This window comes from Trachinotus anak, unplaced genomic scaffold (genome assembly GCF_046630095.1).
Source record: "Trachinotus anak isolate AG129_WGS33_773 ecotype Australia unplaced genomic scaffold, CSIRO_AGI_Tana_v1 ptg000026l, whole genome shotgun sequence".
NCBI lineage: Eukaryota > Metazoa > Chordata > Actinopteri > Carangiformes > Carangidae > Trachinotus > Trachinotus anak.
The window spans coordinates 1,260,438-1,282,865 of record NW_027273877.1 but is presented as its reverse complement, the minus strand read 5'-3'; the positions used below and the strand labels follow the sequence as shown (position 1 = coordinate 1,282,865).

At 44.2% G+C, this 22,428-nt stretch overlaps 1 protein-coding gene across 9 annotated transcripts in view; it reads left to right on the top strand.

Annotated features, from left to right (window-relative positions):
* Positions 1 to 294: 294 nt before the first annotated feature.
* Positions 295 to 22,428, top strand: part of LOC139609466 (collagen alpha-1(XVIII) chain-like) — a 36,538-nt gene continuing 14,404 nt past the window's right edge. For 4 of the 9 annotated variants that reach the window (XM_071464094.1, XM_071464095.1, XM_071464093.1 and 1 more), the window contains exons 1-2: positions 12,507 to 13,052; positions 21,379 to 21,920. In XM_071464094.1, coding sequence (XP_071320195.1) covers positions 12,521 to 13,052; positions 21,379 to 21,920 — 1,074 coding nt within the window. In that variant the 5' untranslated portion in view covers positions 12,507 to 12,520. Of the gene's footprint in view, positions 569 to 2,562; positions 2,690 to 11,773; positions 12,435 to 12,506; positions 13,053 to 21,378; positions 21,921 to 22,428 lie in introns of those variants that run through there. The other 5 variants (XM_071464098.1, XM_071464099.1, XM_071464096.1 and 2 more) reach the window with 5 other exon arrangements.

Here is a 22,428-nt window from a genome sequence, read left to right as displayed (position 1 = left end):
TCTTTCCTTTGTCATGGGATAATCAAAATTGTGCCTTAATTTTTGGTAATATATCATAATTTGTCATCTTACATGTTGTGTTTTTAATCTGAATCTGCAAAGTAAGTAGTAACTTAAGTTGTCAAATAAATGTAGCGGGGTAAAAAGTGCAGTATTTGCCTCCAAAATATCCATTTGGATTTAGTGAAGAAAACATTAGTCGGTGGAGCTTTTACTTTGAAAAACAAACGCCGGAAGTTGTGGAGTGACTCTGTGTCACTTGACACCGGCGGCTCTGCACGCTGAGGTGCGCACGTCCCCCACAGGTAGACCGGGGGCCGGGGGAACTGCCCCGACGCTGGTGTGCTTTGCTCCAGAAGCCGCTGAACCAGTGAGCTGGACATGAAAACTCCTCCTCAGAGCCTCTGACGGGATTTTCTTTCTGTCTGTCTCTGCACAAAGTGGTGACCAGCGGGGAGCCGGAGGATGCGTGGAGGCGGCAGGTGCCCGGTGATGAGCCCGCAGAGCTGCGTCCTGCTGCGGCTGCTGCTGCTGCTGCTGGCCGCACACACGGCCCCACTGAGGAGAGGTGACCCTTCCTTTACTCTCTTTAGCAGGTTTATTCCCGGCTGTGTGTTACAGAAAGCCTCCCAGAAAAACCCCCACTTCCTGCAGAAATATTAATACTGCATATTTATTCCTAATAAATGCTGTAAAACTACTGTGACATGTTGTAAAAATGCACAGTTTCAATCCTGACATTTTGCTCCACTGATGCTGAGTTTCTGTGAATAATGTGCTGACACATGATCTCACAGCTTGGTTTTTCAGGCTGGAATGAGGCTGCGGTTGGCATGAATGTCTGGGCTTGTCTGTTGGGAGTTATGAAAAGCTCACAGCATCTTTTCCACTGAGCTGTACTGTGCTTCACTGTCTGATCCCCTTTGTTTGGTTTGTAAAGTGCACTGGAAACAGGAGGAAGTCACATCTGTGTCCTGCACAGACCTGTTCTTCTTCAACAAGATGCTATTTTTCATTTGATGATTTTGTCTGTGTTGTATTTGGGATCTTTTTCTCATGTTGTGTGGAGGCTGAGCTTCATTTTATGGAGACAGAGGGCCCCAGAAGGCCCCCACCCTTCTGCATAAACACAAAAGCACCACAGAAAAAGAGGTGCAAAATGGAAAAATGCACTTTTGTCACCTTGTCTATCTTTGGTGGTCTTTGTAGTTGTGTTGCATCTCTGTGTGGTGATTTCCTGTCGATGTGGTCATTTTGCATCTCCCTGTGCTTGTTTGCAACTCCTCGTGTTCGTTTTCATCTCTTTGTTGTCGCCGTTTCGTTGTAGTTGTAGTTTTGTGTGTCTTTGCAGTCATTTTGACTTTCCACTGAGAAATGTTAAGTTACTTTAAACAGAGGCCCTGGTCCTGGGGCCCCATGACTTGTTGGGCCCCTGAGCCTGTGTCTGGTGGGTCTGTTCAGTAATCCCTCTGTGTGTTTTGTACACGTGTGTGTGTGTGTGTGTGTGTGTGTGTGCGTGTGTGTGCGTGCTGAGGGTAGTGATTTGCGGTCTGCTCAGATTTTCCCTTCTTCAGGGTTCGTCAGTGCCTCCCACAGAAACAGATGCACTTCATTGCCTACCGTTACCTGGCTGTGCTTTCCCTCCTCTCCTGGCTGCGGCCACACACACACACACACACACACACACACACACACACACACACACACACACTTCACACAATGCACAAACAATATGCTGACATTCAGGCATGTCCACATATTCATGTGCAGACATAGTACTGTAGAAATTATCCAACAATCTTCACACCTACCCAGTCTTTTTGTGTATAAAACATCTTTTTCCTTTTGTTGCTCTGGTGATTTTCCTTATTTCTCACATGATATGATGCCGACATATTTGCAGTGCAGAGGAAGAAACTTCTCCTGCAGTCGCTCCCTGTAAACATCCCATTTTAGTGTCAGTCTCTCAGACCTGAAGAATGAAGCTTTATCTCTGCCCTCACAACAATCAGGCAGAGAAATGTAAACGTGAACCTTTAAAAGTCTTACCTTTTAAAGGTTGTACATGCAGCATACAGAAAACACTTGTTATATACTGTATATATACATTCCATAGGTGTGGGTGTAGGCGTGCTTCCTGGCCGTCGGCCAAAACAGTGCAGTGACATCCACAAGACCCAACGTGATCGGTCGGCCTCGTGTTGACAGAAGAGGTGACTGCAGTTACACTGTCAGTATCATAGATATATTTGAGACTGTATGTGATCATCCACACCCCCAGTGAAGTGTTGAGATAAGTGTGGCCATGCTGGACTGTAGTTTGACTAACGAGGTCCCTCCATGGATCGAACGCCCTGCTGCTAGTTCTCCCCCAACGTCAGTTACATTCCTGTTTGGTCAGAGATGTTTGGTTGCGTTCGCAGCCGGTTGTTTGTAGATGTTAGCAGACTCCACGTCTAAACTAACATCAGCTCGTGTCGCACACTGCAGGTGGTGCTGTAGGGGAGCGGAAGAGAGGTGTAGAGGCAAAGCACTCAGAAACATGAACGTCACATCCTTTGTCCCGAGTCCTTTACATAGAAATCAGTCCACACAGCTTCCTGGGAAATGTAGGAAGTAGAAGAGGCTGAAGCAGGATAATGGAAAGTGAATCCACCAAATAAGGAAATTGCAAAACTGCTGTCAAACAGTGAGCATCATAAATTTCTAATTTACTGTCTAACTGTGGGAGGATCTGGGGGTGAATTACTCCTCGGAGCAAATTTACATCCTCCTTGTTTTGTTTCTCTGCGTTGAACAGTTATAACACCTCTCAGATTTACTGTGGTTGTGTTTACATGGCGAGTTCTGTCCTCTGAAGCTACGCTGCAGCACAAACAGCAGACGTTCCTCCTGGGTGGCCAAACCTCCCCATTTCCAAAATATATGAGCCTATATTTTATCAATGCAGGCGACAAATGGGGCAAATAAAACCTGTGAGCTGTAAACGTGACTGCACAGCGAACATGCAGGATGTAAGGGAAATGTAACACAGGGGATCTGATGGTATAATTGCACCAGAGGGATGGTTTCAGGCTGTTTATTTCACATGATTTTACACTTTCTTTCCTGAATGCACAGCTGGTTGAGCCTGTCTGAACAGGAGGCACATTTCTGCCATCGATAATGTCTACGTTGCATTTTACAGGGAAATTTGTTGGCTCTTATTTTCAGCTGTTGATGCCTCGAGCTCAGTAAATGAAACCACGTGTTGAATGTTATAGTCTACTGGAAAAGTTCATCCATCTTATACATAGAGTGACATGATTAGGAATACGTTTCATGTTTTGAATGTGAAAATGAATCTTTTTATCAACCCTAATTTCCCTTCTTGGGATCAGTAAAGTTAATTTTATCCTAACAAGGATTTTGCTAAACAATTCAAGTAGTTTAATCAAGCAAAAAAATCCAAACATTTACTTGTTTATAGCTTCACAAATGTGAAGATTTGCTGCTTTTCTTTGTTTTGTATAATTTGAAATGGAATATCTTTGGATTTTAGACTCTTGGTCGCACAAAAGAAACTATTTGAAGACATATTAAGACACATTATTTGCACTATTTATAGCATTGAATAGACAGTAAGATTACAGATTAATTGATGATGAGATAATCATTAGTTGCAGCCCTACAAGGCGCACCTTATTTCCTGTACTATAGCAAATCTTTCCCACAAATAGCTGCTGAAAACATCACATACAGCTGGATCAAGGTGAAACCGCTGTTTGATTGCTATCAAGTGGGATGAAGCAGACATTTATTTACGTAAAAACAAAGCAGACTGGCACCTTCAGTGACTGTGGTGTCTAATGTGATTTATGAAAACATCACGCTGTGGTTTCTCCTCAGCCGAACCACTAATTACGGCTTAAATCTGGATGTTGTAGTTAAGCTGTGATGAAGACTCACTGTTTGGGTTTGGCTGGAAAACATGTCTGGATCAGCTGCTTTAGATATTGATTGTCCTTTTCTTATTAATTTATCAGTCATCTGTGAAGCACTTTGAACTGCACTAACCTCTATGAAAGGTGCTATACAAATAAAGTTTGATTGATTGATTGATGGATGATAACATGACACAAGTGTTTCATGTACCCACCTAAACCACACTAAGGTGTAGTAAAGGTTTTAATTGCAAGTCTCGAGAGGGAAGGGTGTGTGAAATGAAAGGGGACGGGACACTTTTGTCACCGCCACAGGAGCATCAAAGAGCTTTTTACTGGACAGGCAGTAGGTGGTGGTTCAGTTTGTTCCCAGCACTGTTGTTATCACAATTCTTGTTTTGACTCTACGTTTCTTTTTCACAGAATTTTTGCCTTAGGATTTTATTTTTGTCATATTATACAAAATTATAATTATATATTATAAATTATTTTGCAAAGACAGCTACTTGATTTGATTTGGGGTATTTTTTGGTTCAAAATATAGCAAAATATAGCACAATATTAACTGGTGATCCAGTGGTTTTGTAGATACTAAGGTGTCCTCAGCAGCAGCCTGCCACGGTTTGTTAACACAAGCTCCTCTTTATTTTCTACATCGCCTCGAGGACGCAGGTTACTCCCATTTTTATCTGTAATTACAGCTTTTATCCTGTGTGCAACTCAGAGTCAGCAGCTCTGCCTCAGCCGAGCCCCTCGGACTGACTAGACCTGCAGACTGTAACAAATGAAACATCAAAGCATGTAAATAAGGATGCCTTCCTATAGAAGCCTTTAAAAGCCCCATAAAGGCAGCTGTGGGTGTTTTCCACCTGCTGCCAGCTATTTCAAGGTGACAGCGGAAGTGTGGAGGTGTAGGCATGATCTCATGCTGAGGGGCGAGAGGATGTTTTGCTTCCCATCTTCCATCTCTCTATGCGGCCTATCTCTGTGCCATCTAAAGTGGCCGGTCAGGTGGTGCTCGCTGTGCCTGGGAAACGCTTTGTTTTCCCAGCTGCAGAGCTGGTGGCTTTGAGGTGGTGATGACGGCGGCTGTGGTTTGTTTCTCCCACCTGCTCGCCTCTTTAAGATCTAATCAGCAGTTATCCACAAATAGCATTTATAGATTCAGCTTGATTTCTGCCTTTATTTCTAAATGTAGGAATTAAAATAAAAGAGGCCAGATTTAGATTTAAACCTGCTACATGTCCTGAAGCAAGATATGTAATACCTCCTCACTCGTTGTCAGCCTCTGTGGATAATGACATCAGCTAAAAACATACAGTGAAGCCCAAGATTGTTGTTTTTCCTGATGATAATGACTCTTTGGTGATAAACGGAAAATAATTGTGCAGGTTTGCACTCAAATTGTTTTCCTTATTTAGTCTGGTGGAGACCGTGGCTTCAAATTTGTTGCATATATTCATATATTTAAGCCTAACCAACTGCTGCAGGTTATTTTAAATGTAAAAAAACAAAGATGGGTTGTTGGTTTGCAGCTGTCACAGTAAAAATCTGTGATATAACACCACGGGTTTGTTCAGGCCAAAGAGCTGGTTGTTAGCAGCTTAAGTCAAAGTGTCAGTCTGAAGCTAGTTTCTTGTAAAAGACCTTAAGTATCCTCTGTACACTTGAATGCACAAGCACAACAGAAAAGACATTAATCAGCAGCTTGTTTAGCGGCGCTCTAACCTCTAGCTGCCTCACAGTGAAACCTGACTGAGTGCCGGCTGAACTGCCCTCAACCCGAACCAGGGGTGACGCTCATGGGGCTCCATTGTCATCTTTTCCATTTGGTCATGGATGTGTTTCGCACGGCACATCCCATCAGGCTTGAAAGGCGCAGGGAGAGTGACATGAGGAGGAAGGGCTTTTAATCATGGCTCTATGCCCAGGCTCTATGCCCACATCATCCAGAGGGGCAGGGCCGGCTGCCAACACAGAGGCCGTGAACCTCTTAAGACTGATTCACGCTGCTGTAAATCAGCCAAGACGTGGCACAGACAAAGACCAAGCTCAGAGTTTTATGGATATGCAGATACACTGAGCAGAGGTTGATGACTGAACTTCACTTGTGCATGAAGTTGGTTTATGGTTGTTTGTTGTGCTTTGCATTCCAGCTTCAGGTCGGATCAGGGATGCAAGGGGAGGTGATGAGAGTTGTTGATCTTGATCTTGAACCACGAGCATGATTTTGCATATTGTAATCGTGCAAAGATTTTCTCTGCAGTCAGTCTGAGTCAGACAGATCAGGTGCATACCTGCCACAGTTACAAAGATTCCCATCTTTTGTTACTATTCCTTCACTGCAGCTCAAAATATGGGCACCAACACAAACCACACAAACTTTCCTCAGAGGTAAATCCCTTCTCTTTTGCAGGATGTTGAAATCTGATATTATTCTGGCCTGGTGCAGCTTTAATTTGTGTCTCCACTTTTTTGAGAAATGTCCAACTGTTAACTTTCTTCTGTTCACTGATACAGTAGCAGCTCTGGATGAGTCTCTGTGGTTTTGGATGAGACAGTGTGTGGTTTGCCCTTTTATGACTCACTGTGAGCATTACTGGGGTTATTAACAGTACTTGCTCTCGAGTACAGAATCTGGGATGCAGGAATTCAACCTCTCCTGCAGCACTGAGGCCTCAAGTTACGAGGCCTTTGCACTTGACTTGAATGTCACGTCTCTTCAGGCTCATGCTGGAAAAATGCATGTCTGACAGGTGAGATCAACAGAGGGCTGAGAAGGGACGGTTGTGTGAGGATATGATGCAGGATGAGTCTGTTAAGCAGTTTGAATTTTGTCAACACAGAACTAAAATTACCTTTAATCACTTTAAAAGCTCCATAATTGCTTTTAATTTTCTTCTGTCAATCACTTGATTAGAGGAGGCGTCTGTTCATCTCCTGCTGGAAAAAACTTTTCATTTATTTTGGCTTTTTCTCACATTGAAAAGAAGACACCACATTCACCGCAACACACCCCATTATTTCTTTTAAGAAACGTCCTCATTCAGCGATTAGGATTCTCCACACAAGGAGCCGACTGTCTTGTCCTCAAGCTCCCGTGTTGCTCAATGAATCGAGCATTGACGCCTGATAAGGGACCGTCGTGAACCGTCTCACACCCTCTCGTCTGAAAATGCCCCGCTTTTGTCCATGGCAAAAACCCACTTCAACATACCACAGGGTGTAAGGAATCGAGGAGGGGGAGGGCGGAGGGAGGACTGTCATGGGTGTTGATTTCTGCAGAGCTTCTGCCAAGATGCCCCACGGGGGACTTTTCTTTTTTTTTTTTTCTTGCTTCTTCACTTTGAAGAATTTGAGTTATTTGATAACTGGAGCAGTTGGTGATTTACAGAGCTGACAGGAGGATCTCTAGGTGGTGATACTGTGAAAAATAAACTGTATTTCACAGTTAAACATATGATTTGGTGCAAAGAGGCTCTTTTGTTGTTATCTCAATAGTACTGCAGAATTCAGACAACAGGTGGCACCATTTTATTTTCATTTATTTATTTATTTCGGCGTCTCCACTGCACCACAGACTTCTTCTATCCACTGGCTCAGCAGGAACCAGAAAGTCCAGGTTTTAGCTCAATGTAAAGTGCTTTTTGGAGAGTAATCATTCGCACTTTTTCCCAGTGCCCAAAAAGGTTTTTGCAGCTTCTCACATGAAATGAAACTTGAAATAAAGAGTGCATCAGTTTAAGCTGATTTTCAGTCACATTTTGTGTCTGCAAAGCCTCATGTTGTGTTTCCAGCTGCAAGAAAACACTGTAAACCACACTTAACAATATCAAGGCAATGAAATGAAAGCGTTGATGGTAGGAAGAGGAATGCAGTTTTTATTAGCATTTGACTTCAAGGCGAGAGTGTGAGCAATGATTAAAAATACAGTAACGTGGAGAAGCTCTGACCCCTGTAGCCTCAGTGCTGCTGCCATCTGCTGGTTCATGGAAGTACTGCAAGTATATGGATGAGTAACTACATGGCCAAAACTATGTGGACAAAATGCAAGCCAAAAAAAGTACTCGATAACTTTGTCTCACAGTGTGTTTTGGTATGTTACCAGCAACTACTACCCCAGTGCTGAGAGCATGTGTGTCCCTCCCCAGTGTCTTATGGTTAAGATAGATCTGAGCGTGTGAACCGTGGGGTGTCCCTCTGGGAAACAGAAACTTGATACACCAATTAAAACAGAGACAATGAAGCTGCTGGGCCTGATAAACTCCAGAAGGGACACACACACACATATATGCATACTGAGGTTATCCTACATACATATTTATCAGATAAAAGATGGAAAATGAGAAGAGGAATGTCCCAACCGAAAAGGTTAAACGAGGCAAAGATGTGAAAATGGCTGTAAAAGTCTGTTAACCTTTAAGTTGGTGGTCTGTGCACTTACTGTCTGCATGCAGGAGTTATACAGATGGTGACAGGCATGAACTCTGGGCCTCCTCCTCTGTGTCGGACAGAGACACAGTCCCAAACATGGAGATTTAATCAGTTAAAACAACCGAACAAGAGAATTATCTGAACACAAATACTCAAGTGATTTCTCTCTGTTTTGCATTAGGTCTGACACATGCACTCACATAAGTCTCCTGATGGTCGCACAGCTTGGGAGGGATCTTGTTGCCATGGCGATCAGTTGAGGTTGGGAAGATTTAGACTGGTAATTTAGCACAGCTGCAACTTCTACACTCGTTTTCTTAATTTACCTTTTTTCTTCTCCCACTCTCCCAAAGTTCAGACTTAAACCTCATGCATGGCCACAAGTATGTGGACACCCCTGTAAGTCTAATCCTGTTTCCTAAAACTTTTAATTATTCATTTAAAAGTAGTGTATGCTTTTTCGTTTTTTGGAAATATTCATTTTAAAAAGGAACAGAAAACCTCCTGAGGGCATCCCTCCAAAATAAAACCAGCATGTTCAGACCATGCATTTTCCAGGGGTTGTTGAAAGGCATTCTGTGAAATTTAAACACTCACTTTTTGGGCCTGAGAGAAAGTGAAACATGCAGTAAAAGTGACAAACTGCTTGTATCTAAGGAGGAAATGTTTTCTGACTCTGGAGCTTTAATATGCAGCTGCAGTACAGTAGAAGCCACTGGATGGGCTGCATAGAACTGCGTGTATATGTGCATATATGAGTTCATAGTACTCAACATGGAAAGCACCAGGTGGCTTCATAAACTGACATGCAGTGACTCACTGAAGCATAAAGCTGTGGTGTGTTTACTTACCCTGCTCGTGGCCCTGTGCAGGTCAGAGCAGCTGACAGCTGATAGTGATGAAAAGTGCTGGAAACACAGAGGGAGGGTTAACATGCATGTGGGAGAGTCTGCAGGGCATTTGTGCTGATATATTGACTAGTGTGTTGAACATGAACACAACATCTAGGAAGACCATGTGTGAGGGGAAGAGTCTGTCCACATATCTGTAAAAAAAAAAAAAATAGTTTGTATTTTTTATGCTTCTTTATGTCACAAATATCAACATTTTTCAAAGGAAACTTCGTAAACTGCGATTCCTGCTGTGAAAGAGGAAAGAAAGAAATCTCATGGCAGGATCAGCTTCACTAAAAAAAGAAACACTACCACACAGGAAATCTAGTTAAACAGTGTGTGTGTAATTGCTTTTGGTAATTACTGCAAGACTAAGGCACACGAGCTTTTATTTTATTATTTCTCCCAGAGTGTACGCGAGTGTTTCCTTGTGCTCCACCATATTTCAGAAAGAAATATTGTACTTTTTACTATTGTATAGAATGTAGTTCGATATGATATATAATATAATACCAGTAGTACAGGTAGGTAGTTCAGGTGGAACTGCAATAAGTACCAGTTAAAACTTATTAATGTTCAGTTTTTGTGATAATACATGAACTGAAAATTGTCATTTTTGAGAATGGACTTTGGTTTGGCAGTAAATATAAAAAAATGCCTGAGTCAAGAGTCACTCGACCAAACTATTAACAAGCTTTGAAGAAAAGCATCGACTGTCGTTGCTGATTTCTGAGCCAAAACTCTTAATCTCATTTGCTGTGTCTGTGACCGCTGACTTTCACACAATCAGCTCAGCGTCCGGCAGAACGCGGCGAGCACGTACGCTGACTGCAGTAGCGGTGTTGTATGAATGTAGAAGTGATCGAGAAGTGGCAGTTTCCAAACCTCCAAATGTCAAGCGTGGGCGTGGGAGGTCTGAGGGCTGGAATGTGTAACAGCTGGATGTCCTAGCTTGGCAGATGAGGCGGGTAGCTGGATGATGGGGGCACTCAAGGCCATGTGGAGGAGGCAGCCTGGGAGAAGAGGGGTGTACTGGTGGGTGGGTGAGGGGGGATCCCCTCATCTCGTATCGCCCATCTGTGAGAACCTGGAAGTGGTACATCTTCCGAGGATTTTCTGCGATGAGGCAATGGAGCCGTTCCCCCGGGAGAATCAGATCCTCCTCCCTGGCTGCCTCTCTGTCTCAGCTGCTGTCTTTCATTCATCCCTCACTCTGCTGCTGCTCTCCTCTCTGCCTGTCTCAATTTGACTTTGTCACACTTGTCTTGCTTTGCTCTTTCACCACTAAGCTGTTAATCACCACAAAACTCATCCCAAGGTACCTCAAAGTTGAGTCTGCAGCACTGTAGTTCCACGCAATATCACTTGTCGCTTCTTTGGTTTTCCCACTCTTTGAAACAATAAATCAGACAGACGTGTCCGCAGCATTGTGTAACTCAACACCACTTTTTTCCTGAAGCCCTCTTTTCCTTTTGTTGTTTTCTGAAACAGCAAATGAAATCATTTTTCATCTGCTGCAGCTAATATCTTCATGTCAGTCTCACTTTTAACCTGATATCCTGTCAGCTGCTGTGTTTATTATTCCTGTGGTTTCTACCTGTGTTGATTGTGTCCTCTCAGGTACATGTCCTCCAGTATTTTTCTGGCTGTTACATTCATCTTCCATTATCAACAACCACTTAGGGCTTCAGCTATTGATTAATCTACAGATTATTTTCTTGATTGATCATTTAATCTGTGAAATGTCTAAGAATAGGTCATCCTAACTTCCCAGAGCCCAAGTGACATTATCAAATTTCTTAATTTGTCTGAGCAACCGTTCAAAATCAAATTTACTATCATACATGACAAAGAAAAGGATTAAATCCTCTGGAAACAAGCGCAGGTTTAATATTTTTGCTTAGAAAGTGACAAAAATGATTAATTGATTATCAAAGCAGCTGCCAATCATTTTCTTTTCATTGACTGATGGATAATACGACTCATCAGCACTCTTTTCCCACTCAGTTTAACCTTTATTACTGTTTAGTTCTCCAAATTTTTTTCTGACACTTTCATACAAATTAACCTTCTCTGCAGCTGTTTTCAGAAATGGATCAGGAAAAAAACGTTATGCTGTTCTGTAAACACTTTGTGACGCCTGAGTTTTTTGCAGCTCAGCATTTTGCTCAAGAACATGAGATTGCTGCCCACTACGATGTGCATGACGGCTTGGAATTTCAGACACTGAACAAAAAGAGAACAAAACCTGTTTATTATGGTCAAAGCATATTTAAATACTCCATATTTTTTAGGTTATTTCTGTGCAGGATGGGTGTGTCGTTGTGGTAACAGGAACGTTTGCATGCTTTCTCTCCATGCTGCAGAAAAGGTCTTAGGGGAGCCACTCATCAACTTACACAGGGGAGGAGTTTAAGTGTGTGTTAGGGCATCTGCAAGTAACCAATGACTTCTAGCATCAGTATAACAAGCCTGCCTCCACACTTGGGTCTCCCCCTGTCCATGTACGTTTTTTTTTTTTTTTTTATGAGGGAGTTTGCAGCAGCCATGCACTGGGAGCTCTGGAGGGAGGGTCTCTGAGTGTGAGCAGGGTTTTTATGTCTCTGCTTTCACTCAGCGGATGCTCAGTGGCCCTTAAACAGCTTGGATCTAACTGTTGAGCGGCTGGCTAACAGGTGGCGCTTTGGGGGGAACAGTGAGAGCGCTGTGTGGAGTGCTGCTGCACGCTGAGACACTTGGAGAACTGTTGCAGGAGCCAGCAGCATGTTGGGGATCCAGACGTGGGTGCTTCTCTTGGTTCTCTGTGCTGGGAGCTTGGAGGCCTGGTTTTGGAACACAAATCCACAACCCACCACAGAAATCCCAACAGACACAACCCCAAGAGAGACGACCCCAAGAGAGACGACCCCAAGAGAGACGACCGCAAGAGAGACGACCGCAAGAGTGATGACCTCAGGAGTGACTACCCTAACAGGAACAACAGGTGCCGCCACCACACCCAGTGGCACAAAGAGGACAGAGGCAGTGGTGGAGGATGACAACTTGTCCGGGCTTGGGGAAGAAATCATCAATGTGGCCACAGGAATCCGTAAGTTTGTGGAGGCGTGGGACGCGACCCCAGCCAGCGGGACTACTAACGGAGGCCTGACAGAGAAGGTGGAGAGCGCTAACCCTAACACAACGGGTAATGCAGACAGGTTCAGAGGGGAGAGGGTGGAGGAGGGGTCTGGGGCCTGGGCAGGGGATCAATCTGGGTCAGGATCAGGGTCCATGGCTGATCTTGAGTCAGATGTAGAATCGGTGACAGTCTTGAGGGGTGATGAAGTCCTGCCTAGCAATGTAAGCGGTGATGTTTTTAAAATGAATGGGACTCTTGAGGGTGCTCTGGATTCACAGCTAACCCCCTCTGATAGTCACATCAATGCCTCCGCCCCGCCGTGTCTCCCCATGCCCTCTGATTGGCCCATTTGCTCGGGCAAAGAGCCAAAGTTCCTCACGCTGCCCAACTTCTTCAACCACACATCTGTGGAGGAGGTGGGGGCGGTCCTACAGGAGTGGGTGTGGCTGACGAGGGCGGGGTGTCACCCCGGCACAGAGTGGTTCCTCTGCCTCCTGCTGGCGCCCAGGTGCTCTACGCCCCCCGCTCCCCTGCACCTGCCCTGTCGCAGCTTCTGCCACGTTCTGCGGGACAGCTGCTGGGCGTCCCTGGAAAACGGGCGTCTCCCGGTGGAGTGTCACCTCCTGCCTGAAAGGGTGCAGGAGCCCGGGCATCCTGCATGTGTGTCAGTTAGTAACTGGAAAGGTAACCCCGGCGGGTTGGAATGTATCCAGTGTGCAGATACATTTTGAATCCGATTTCATGTCACTTTTTGTCGTGGATGTTTAAGCGTTTGTGTGCGTCCGTGCAGTGTTTGCTTTGGTAATACACACGTTTCTCTTTCCCCATCACATGATTCACTTTGAACATGATTTTGCATGTTTTTGCTGTTTGCAAACAAATACTTGACACTACAGCTGATCATTCTTTACACCAGACTGCAGTGTTTTCAGTTATCAAAAGTCTACCCAGAGGTGTTCCATCATGGCGAACATCATACCTGCTTTTATTGTTGTCAAAGTCACAGTACACATCAGGAGACCTTTAAGTGAGTGCCACCTCCCCTCCACTGTCTTCAGGACTAACTTCTCTTCCTGTCGTTCCATATCCAACAAGCTTTAAGAATTCACAGGAAATGCAACTGCAAATGAGATGTGAACACAGTAAAGTGAACAGAGAGAAGCAGCTGCAGGAGCAGACAAAGAGACGACAGATCAGTGTAGGATGGAGCATTTACATCAGTAACAGTAGCAACACTATAAATGTAAAATAAATGTAGAAAAATACTGCAGTCCTAGATATCCTGTTTCAGGGAGAAGTACATAAGTATGATTAGCAGAATGTGCTGAAAGTAAGCCAATCAGCAGTGAAAGTACTTGCAATGCAGAATAAAGGCCTCTAGTGTTACACTATTATATGATATTATGGGATTGTTATCACTGATGCATTCACAACACCACTGTGCAGACTGATTTTGTTACCACTCAGAAATGATAAAAGCAAACATGACGTTCACTGTGATGAAAGCTTTACCTCAAGCAGGTGTCAAGTCTCTGCAGAGATTAGGAACAACAGCAGAAACCACAGGACGCCCGCCCGGTGTCCAGTTGGATGGTTGCCAGTAACGCAAAGTCGGCACTCAATGGGTTAAAACATGCAAAAGCACTTGGTATGATGATGGCAGTCGTCGTTGCTCCTGTTGTGTGGTGTCACTTTCTGTCCCCCTGCACGGCCAGAGCAGGTTCATTAGCACGAAGGCGCATGAGTTCACGTCACTGTCCCAGGATGCATGCCACACTCACGTGATTGTCTCATCACAGCACAAAACTGCATCTGCAAAAGCATCGTTTCTGTGTGATAAGTCAGCAATGGTCAGCAATGCTACAGGTTACAGGTTCTCTGAAAGTAGTTGCAGCCAATACATTACACTTACATGATATATTATATTTCCCACATGTAGATAAGCGTTTGCTAGTTAATTTATACTAAGAAAAGCTTATTAAATACATATGATATACACACATTTCCCTGGGAATACACTCAAGACAGGAAGTGCTCCAGAGGCCCTTGTCTAGGCTTTTAGTGACTTCAGTATGAAGTCGTCTTTTGGGGGTTAAAAGTATGAACTCTGCTGCATTAAACCATCTTTATCATGTGTTTTCCCACAGGAATATTTAATGTAAATGTTCTGGGTTTAAGTGGGCAAAAGGTTTGTTTCTTTCCATGTGCCACAAGTAGGGTTCTTGTTTGGATGACCTTTAAACTCGGACATAAACTGTCCTTAAAGCTACAATTCATAGGCCTCTAAGTTGCAGATGTTTAATATTTTACCCCACAGTGGAGTGGACACATTGTACATTTAGTGCGCCTGCAGTACAGGATGTGAAACGTCACTATGCTCGTCATTAGGCTGCTTTTACTGGGTGTGAATTTCCAAGCACCTGTGCAGGTTCCCTCATTCATTAACCCGCACACAAAGGAAAAGAAGGAAGGAGGAATGAGGTGTTTCAGGTCCTGTGAAAATTGTCTCTGGACTACAAAGTTAGATGTATGAGTCCCATGTGTTGCATTTAACAGTTATTCAAGCTTCCCTTGTCATATTGTCTTTATGCTCTGTTCTCTTGGCTGGACAAGAGGATCAGTGCTTTCCCACATGCAGCATCAGTCTGGTTGGGCAATAATCCCTCTGTTGCTCTCGTCACGTCCTCCTCCTGCATGCCGGTCACGCATTTCTGTCCTGGGTTATCTCCTTGTCATCATATTTCATGATTTCTGATCAGCTGTTGTGGAATTCTGTGTGGATATAGAGGCAAATGTCTTAGCATCAAGAGGGGGAAACAATTGGGCCATCTGTGGCTGGGAGGGAGGGCTGAGGGTGGCATTTATGGTAGCTGCTGTGGGTGGGAAAATGGTGTGCTGTAAAAGAGTGTGGCGATTGTGTGCTCGGTTTGGGAGAAAGGGCATCGGTGTCGCACTCGGTAACAAGAGAGCCTTGTGACCGGGATGAGACGGGGAGGCTCAACTCTCTGCCAGGGGTCAGAGGGCACGGCCAGTCGCCTCCACCCTCCAAAACCAGTTAGCCTTGATGGGTGGTAATTGAGTGTCTGGCCAAGCATGAGAAGATACGCAGAGACAGAGAGTGGAACAAAGTGTGAGGGGGACTTTTATGCCAACATGGAATTACCCAGTCAGTGCACAGTATTCTTCAAAATCACTCTTTGCAATTAGCAATTATATGTCATTAACCAGCGTCTAAAACTGAGCCTGAGTCCTTTCTGACTTTGCTTCAGTTGGTGGTGAGCTGGTTGTGGCTCGGTGGAGAACAGTATGAGAGAAAGTGAAGGCAAAAAAGAGCCAAAAGTTTTAAATAAGAGGTCAGTTTATTGTCCATCGGTTGCACTAATAAGCTTGTGAAAATCAAATAGTTGCTTAATGTCCTCTGTGGTATCATATGGATTTATATGCAAATGTTAAATCCTGGAGTTCCAGAGAGGAGGATAGATTTAAAACTGTGAGTCCACAAAGGCAAAAGTGTCAGGTGAAAATGAAGCAGCTGATATCTGTGAGAAATCTGAGGGACCTGTTGCAGCTCATTTTTCTTCTGTCTGCCCAGGTTTAAATTTTTGAATTGGACCGCAGCCAGGACACAGGACTATTTCAGATTTTGATGCTCTAAGAAAAGACAGAAATCTACCTGATGTCACTGATCCCCCATCAGTCAGCATTAATTGGCTCTCAGCTCTCAGCTTATTCAAGCATGGATTAAAGTCTGACTGTGGCAGCTGCATCGCCTCTGTTTGCGTTAACTGATGCCACTCTGCTTCTGAGACGTGTGAAGTCCAGTTGGTGAGGTCCCAGGGGGGCAGAGCTATAGCTGGGAAGGTGGGGGGGGTTATGGTTGTTGAAATATTGAATGTCTCTCATTTGCTCGAGAGACGCTCAAACATTTTCTTCTGAACTTGTTTTAAGGTAAAGCAGCAGACTGTCCAAACTGTGCAAATACCTCAGATTCCTTATGAAGTATCATCGCATACTTTAATTAGTTTGTTATTGCAGCGCTTACTTCTCCAAATAAGGGCTGCAGCTTTCAGATGGAGGTGAAGTAGGCTCTTGTGGAGGCATACTTCGATAATGGTGTCATGATCTTGAACATTTTGCATGCAACAAACTAAAAAGACTAAAACAGAACATGCGTTTTTGTGTAATTATAGACGAGGAATGAGTCGGTATAGATTTTGTGCACAGGGACGTTTCAGGTCAGCAGAAGAGGACGGTTGGTGCAAATGAAATAACTGAGAAGCCAAAAACACCAAAACTCAAGTTTTTCCTGTTTTTTCCTATGTCACAGGCATCATTCTGGTATTGTTTTGCAATGTCATGCACCTGTCTCTGTAAATTTATATTATATTTATAATATATAGATTTTTGAGGCCCACCTTGTACGGTGGCCCCGACAGCTCAACACGCTGCAACTTGAGAAAACACATGCAAATAGACAAAATACAAACAAATCAACAGGGGTGTTTCCAGGGGACACAAAAAAGTGATGAACCCGACTGTGACTCACTGGCATGGATGTATTATAACACAGGTATCACGAGTTGTGTGTCCCAGCTGGTTCATCACTTTTTTGTGTCCCCTGGAAACACTTCCGCTGATGTGTTGCCAAGTTGATGAAGATGTGTTCTGATTTAGTGTGTGTTTGGTCTGTTTGTGTGTGTTTTCTTAAGTCGCAGTGCTGTGAGCCCTCAGGGCCACCGTACTCCTGTCTTAATATTTAGCTTAACCTCTAGTGAAACAGCTTTTCTCACCCCCGGGGAGACGCCTCACCCCCCTAAACCTCTGGAGGAGTCCATTAGTTCCACAATGACATTTCAGCCTGTTTTAGCTGGCATGTTGAGTCCTTGCAGGCTTTTGGGACTGATTCTCCGTCTTTGCGCTTCATCCTATTAGAGTCCCTCATGGTCCACTTTCCCATGGACATCTGACACGCATTTCCTCCCCGCCTCTGTCTGTCCATCTGTCTGTGCCTCTCTTCACTGGCAGTGACTTATTTTTCTTCACACGGTGAATTTCTCCAGGGCTGGAAAATACAGACATGGCACTGCAGTAATCCTCTGTAACAGAATACATGAGGTCATTTTTTTATTTGCCCATGCCATCAGGGCTGCGAGACATTGCTGTATGTTGTTCTTCCATACAATGGGAGCTGTCAGCATGGAGAGAGGGAGTGAGAGAGGAGACAGAAGCAGGGCAAGAAGCCATAAGCAGACATCTGGGTTAATGTGATGGTGGTTTCCCACGTTGGGCTGCTGTGCCAGCTTCCATCTGTCCTCTGGAGTTAACCAAACAGCTGATTATGGACTTGAATGGACAGTGTTGGTGGCAGAATAGTCATATTTATCAGCAGAAATGGTAAGATTGTGACCAAAAGTATACGGACACCCTGCTCCACAGCTCCGACACCATGAACTGGACCAGCGACAGCATCAGTGTCGTACCTCGCTAAAGCTCCTGTGTCTGGATATAGAACAAATCCCTGCATCTTGGTTCCAAACCTGAAGCCAGATCAGTGGAGGTTGTTGCGGCTCCAGATGAACGACCATCGTCTGCGAGGTCTTTCAGAGCGAGAACAGTTCCTTTACGTCCCTGGCTTTGTGCACAGGGGGATTGTCATGTTGAAACAGGAAAAGACTGTCGTGAAGAGTGAACTAGCTCAAAGTTCAGTTCACACAGATTAAAACTGTTCTGTGTGTACTTCTATAGAATAACAGACAGAGAGTTCTTTTAAAAGCCAAGAAAACCACTTAAACTATGTGTCAGAACTCAAAACAGATTGGGTAACGAATGTAATTCAGCTCTATACGTGTTTATTTATTACGCTGAACGTGAAATAAATGATGCTGATGCTGTAGATGCTGTAGACACCTTCAGGTGTGTGAACAGCACTCAGTCACGTTCATGATCCTGTTTGATCAACACGTTCTTTTAGCACATCCATGTAATTGTTACTAAGGGGCCCAAACCATGTGTTTGTGTTGTTGCTGATGCATTCATGTGCAAGCAGGATTTTTAAGTTGCGCCAGGTGGAGATAATATTTGCATAATTCCTTTTTTTCTATAATATCTATCTATCTATAGAATAAACTGAGGATAATCAGACCATGATTTTCTTTTTTTACACATCAAAGTCAGTTTGGAGGTGTTGGAGTCCTGCTGCACATGTGAAATAAGTTGTGAATAAGTGAAAAACTGCCTCTAGAGGTGTCAGTTGACCACATGTTTTAAATGATGAACAAAAGAAATCTAGTACAATTACAATGGTGCATCAGTAGAACATACCTCACCTTACATGCTCATCATCGGTTGTAACCTAAACCTTTTATTTTCAGAGGCCTGAAGAAGTCCAGTCATTTGTTAGCCTAAAAAATAAACATAATTTTGTGCTGCAGAGTTTTTTCTGGTCTGGCTAAGTTTAATATTGTGACCCTGTGTGCTGCCCCCAGGTTGGAACCGCTGGTATTTGTCCCGCGCTTTGCTTTGCAATTAGTTTCACAGGAAAACCATAATTAAATTCAGAGCCTGAGACTGAGATTACAACTCTGATATAGAAATTAGAAAAGTGTGTGTAGTTGTTATGTAACCACGCTGTTCCTGGTTTGGAAGAATAGTTGGCAGACATTGTTCATGTTCATGGGAGTTTACTGTTGCTGCCTGGTTAATGGGAGACCTGTGGTCAGACTGGACGGCTTCCAGATGTGAAAGTGAATGAAATTAAACTTTGAGAAATCAATGTTCAAGAAACTGTCCTTGGATAAAGGTTAGAAACAAATGTTTCCTTATTGTCATTTATCACTATCAATTAAAAAAATAATTCTACATACATAATCTGACCCACCTGATTTTGTGCAACAGCTGCAGCAGCTGTGTCAGTGTGAGATTAACCAATAGCAGGTGCCGTCAGTGGGAAGTTGACCACCCGGCGCGCCCTGCTCCAGCTCCAGCTCCAATTGGACGAAATCCCACAGGATCCAGGCTTAGCTGTGGCAGTGCAGGTCGAGGCAACACAACACCCACCATTCATACAGCAGGGACTGTGTGTTTGTGTGTAAGAACATGTGTTTAGGGTTACTCCCTGCCAGCGTCGGGCTGGCGTGTGCAGATGTGCACTTTGTTATGAACTGATAGTCTCATAAATAACTTTCTGTGGCAGAGTGTTGCTCAACATCATGTGACTTTCCTCTCAGCAGGTAGAAGGTGAGCGACGCGCTGTGTGTTGTTTGAAACAGTAAAAAAAACACATGTAAGGATGAGAAATGTTTCCCAGCTACAAATTATAGAGAAAATGATCCAGTGCCAATTTTGATAATTCATAAATCAAATCATTTTTCAACCTAAATGTTAGAAAGATTTTTTTGCTCTTTTTTGTTTCACATCTTTCTAAATTTAGTATATTTGCATTTTGGACAAAGCCATCAGTCTGAAGACGTCAACTTTGGCTCTGGGAGTTTATGTTTGGCACTTTTTAAATTATTTTCTGACATTTTTTCGGACTATTACTCAATTAATTTGTGGAAATAATCATCAAAATTAATTTATAATACCGATAATAGTGAGTTTATCAATGTAAAACAGCCATAATGTGTTTGGTTCAAGCTGGAAAATGTGTTAACTCAGAGATAAGATTGAGTTTAGCAGCTAATTGTTTTCTGTTTGACACTTGAAGCCACCGTTGTGAATCATGCTGTTTTAACGCTGGTCTTTCTCTGAGTTATCGCTTCCTTTACCCTCTGGACACTTAACAAGCTGCGTTTGATACTTTCACATCATTTAGAAACTCGGGGAAACCCCCATGACCGCTGACCTCAGCGACCCGTCGTTGCATTGACAGCACTTCTTGGTCAGCTCCTCTCATGAATCTGCGTTGACAGGCCATCCTCAGGAGATCGCTGTGCAGAAGCGTCCGCCAACCCAAAACGTTTCCCCCCTTGTGATGGCGATTTATGAGAACGTAACCGTGGGTCTCGAGGCGGCTGCTCCTTTTTCCTTTGGGTAATTTTAGTCTCTGGGAACTGAAATCATTTGACCGACTCCTCCAGTTTCACATACACTGTAGCATAAATGTAGAAACATTGTAAAACTGGAGTCCAGCATTAGTTAAACCACCAAACCAGTCAGTCAGATGTAGTTTCATTTAAAGGCTCATTTCACAAAGAAACTAAATAGGAACAGATTTTCTTATTTAACTTCTAGTGTCATTGATTCATGCAGATAGTTTTGGTGTTTTTGTCCACATACTCCTGCCTCCTCTCCAGCCTAGCATCATGGGAATTAAGGTTCATATCGGGTGATTCTGCACCTTGCTATTCACCTCTAATGCTAATGTAAGGGGCTGGGTGCCCTTCATGTACTGAGGTGTGGTGATTGGATGCCTGCAGGATTTTGCAGACATGCAACTTGAGATATGATCTTTCCTGATCATTAACCGAGTGTTTTAGTTGATTTCATGTATAATATGGAGAGGTGTGGAGGGGGGTTTCAACAGAGCACCAAGTACTTGTATTAGAGTGTGAGGACCTTAAAACCCCCTGCACAGCGGCCACTGACTGAATCTGTGGTTTGCTATTAGACCTGTGGTTGTACAGTGTATTTCTGTAGACTGGTAAAGCTGTCGTCCAGATGTTATGCTCTGCAACACTAAAAGAACTTGTGATTTGCTGATCATTTCTGTGCTTCAAACTGACTCTGTCTTTGATCCTCGTGCTGCCTTCAAGTGCTCCTCCTCAGCTCCTGCATCCGACTCATAAATGTGAAATAAATGTACGCATCAAAGTGATTTTTTTTTTTTTTTTGAATTTGTACCAGAATAAAATTTGTCTTTGGTGGCTGATTGTGATTTTGCTTCTTTGTGCAAATGAAATTCTAGAAAATCAAATTAAATGTGACAGAAAGCTGCAGCTGCACTTGAAGGCAGGGTTTGACTCCAGCTTCAGACTCTAAGTTTTAACTTCCTGTGTCTCTCTTGTTACAGAGGAGAGTGGCATCACCTTGCTCCAGCTGATCGGAGACCCTCCGCCAAGTGACATCACCAGGGTCTACGGGCCGAGGGGTCAGGCCGCCTATGTCTTCACCTCTTCGGCAATGTCGGGCCAGCCAGCTCTGGCCCATGTCCCCAACCCTTTCTACCGCCACTTCTCCCTCCTCTTCCACGTCAAGCCCTCCACTCCCGCTGCCTCCGTCCTCTTCTCCATCACTGACGGGTCCCAGAAGCTCATGTACGTCGGTGTGAAGCTCAGTGCGGTGCAGTCCGGCCGTCAGAGGGTGCAGTTCTTCTACACCGAGCCCGACTCTGAGGCTTCGTATGAGGCGGTCAGCTTCGACGTGCCGAGCATGGTGGACTCCTGGAGTCGCTTCTCGCTGTCTGTCTTTGAGGAGCAGGTGACTTTCTACCACGGCTGCGACTCTGAGCCACAGGTGGTGAGGTTTGAGCGTTCCCCGGACCCCATGGAGTTTGACAAGGGGGCAGGGATCTTCGTGGGTCAAGCAGGAGGAGCCGACACGGACAGGTTCCAGGTAACGTCTGAATTACAAATGTGTGCCTGTGTAGCCTAACATGCATTGTGCACAGTGTGATCACTTTTACACAACACTAGAATCTGGGGGGGGGGGGGGGGGTATTTTCTAACCATAAACTCCAGGGTACCAGCAGAGGAAATGCTCAAGTGCTGAAGAGATGTTTTTTCATCACATCTCTGACAGAAATGAGTGAAAAACAGCAATGAATCCTCCTCCAAATGTCACCCACGGGATCTGGGATTGTCAGAATAATACACTGTGTGCTAAAAGAGCAGGTGTGTGAGTGTGTGTGTGTGTGTGTGTTTCTGTGTGGAAGTGTGACCTCTCTGTGGGATCAGATCTCTCTCTAATATCTCCCTGTGGCACCTCATGGCAGGTTTGTCTCTGGGTCAGTGGCAACAGGAAGGGCAGACTTGACCCTCCTCTTCCTTGTAAATGTATTACTTGACCTCTCTCCCCTTTGACCTCTGACCATTACCCAGTGGGCGACCACATGGGACAGTCA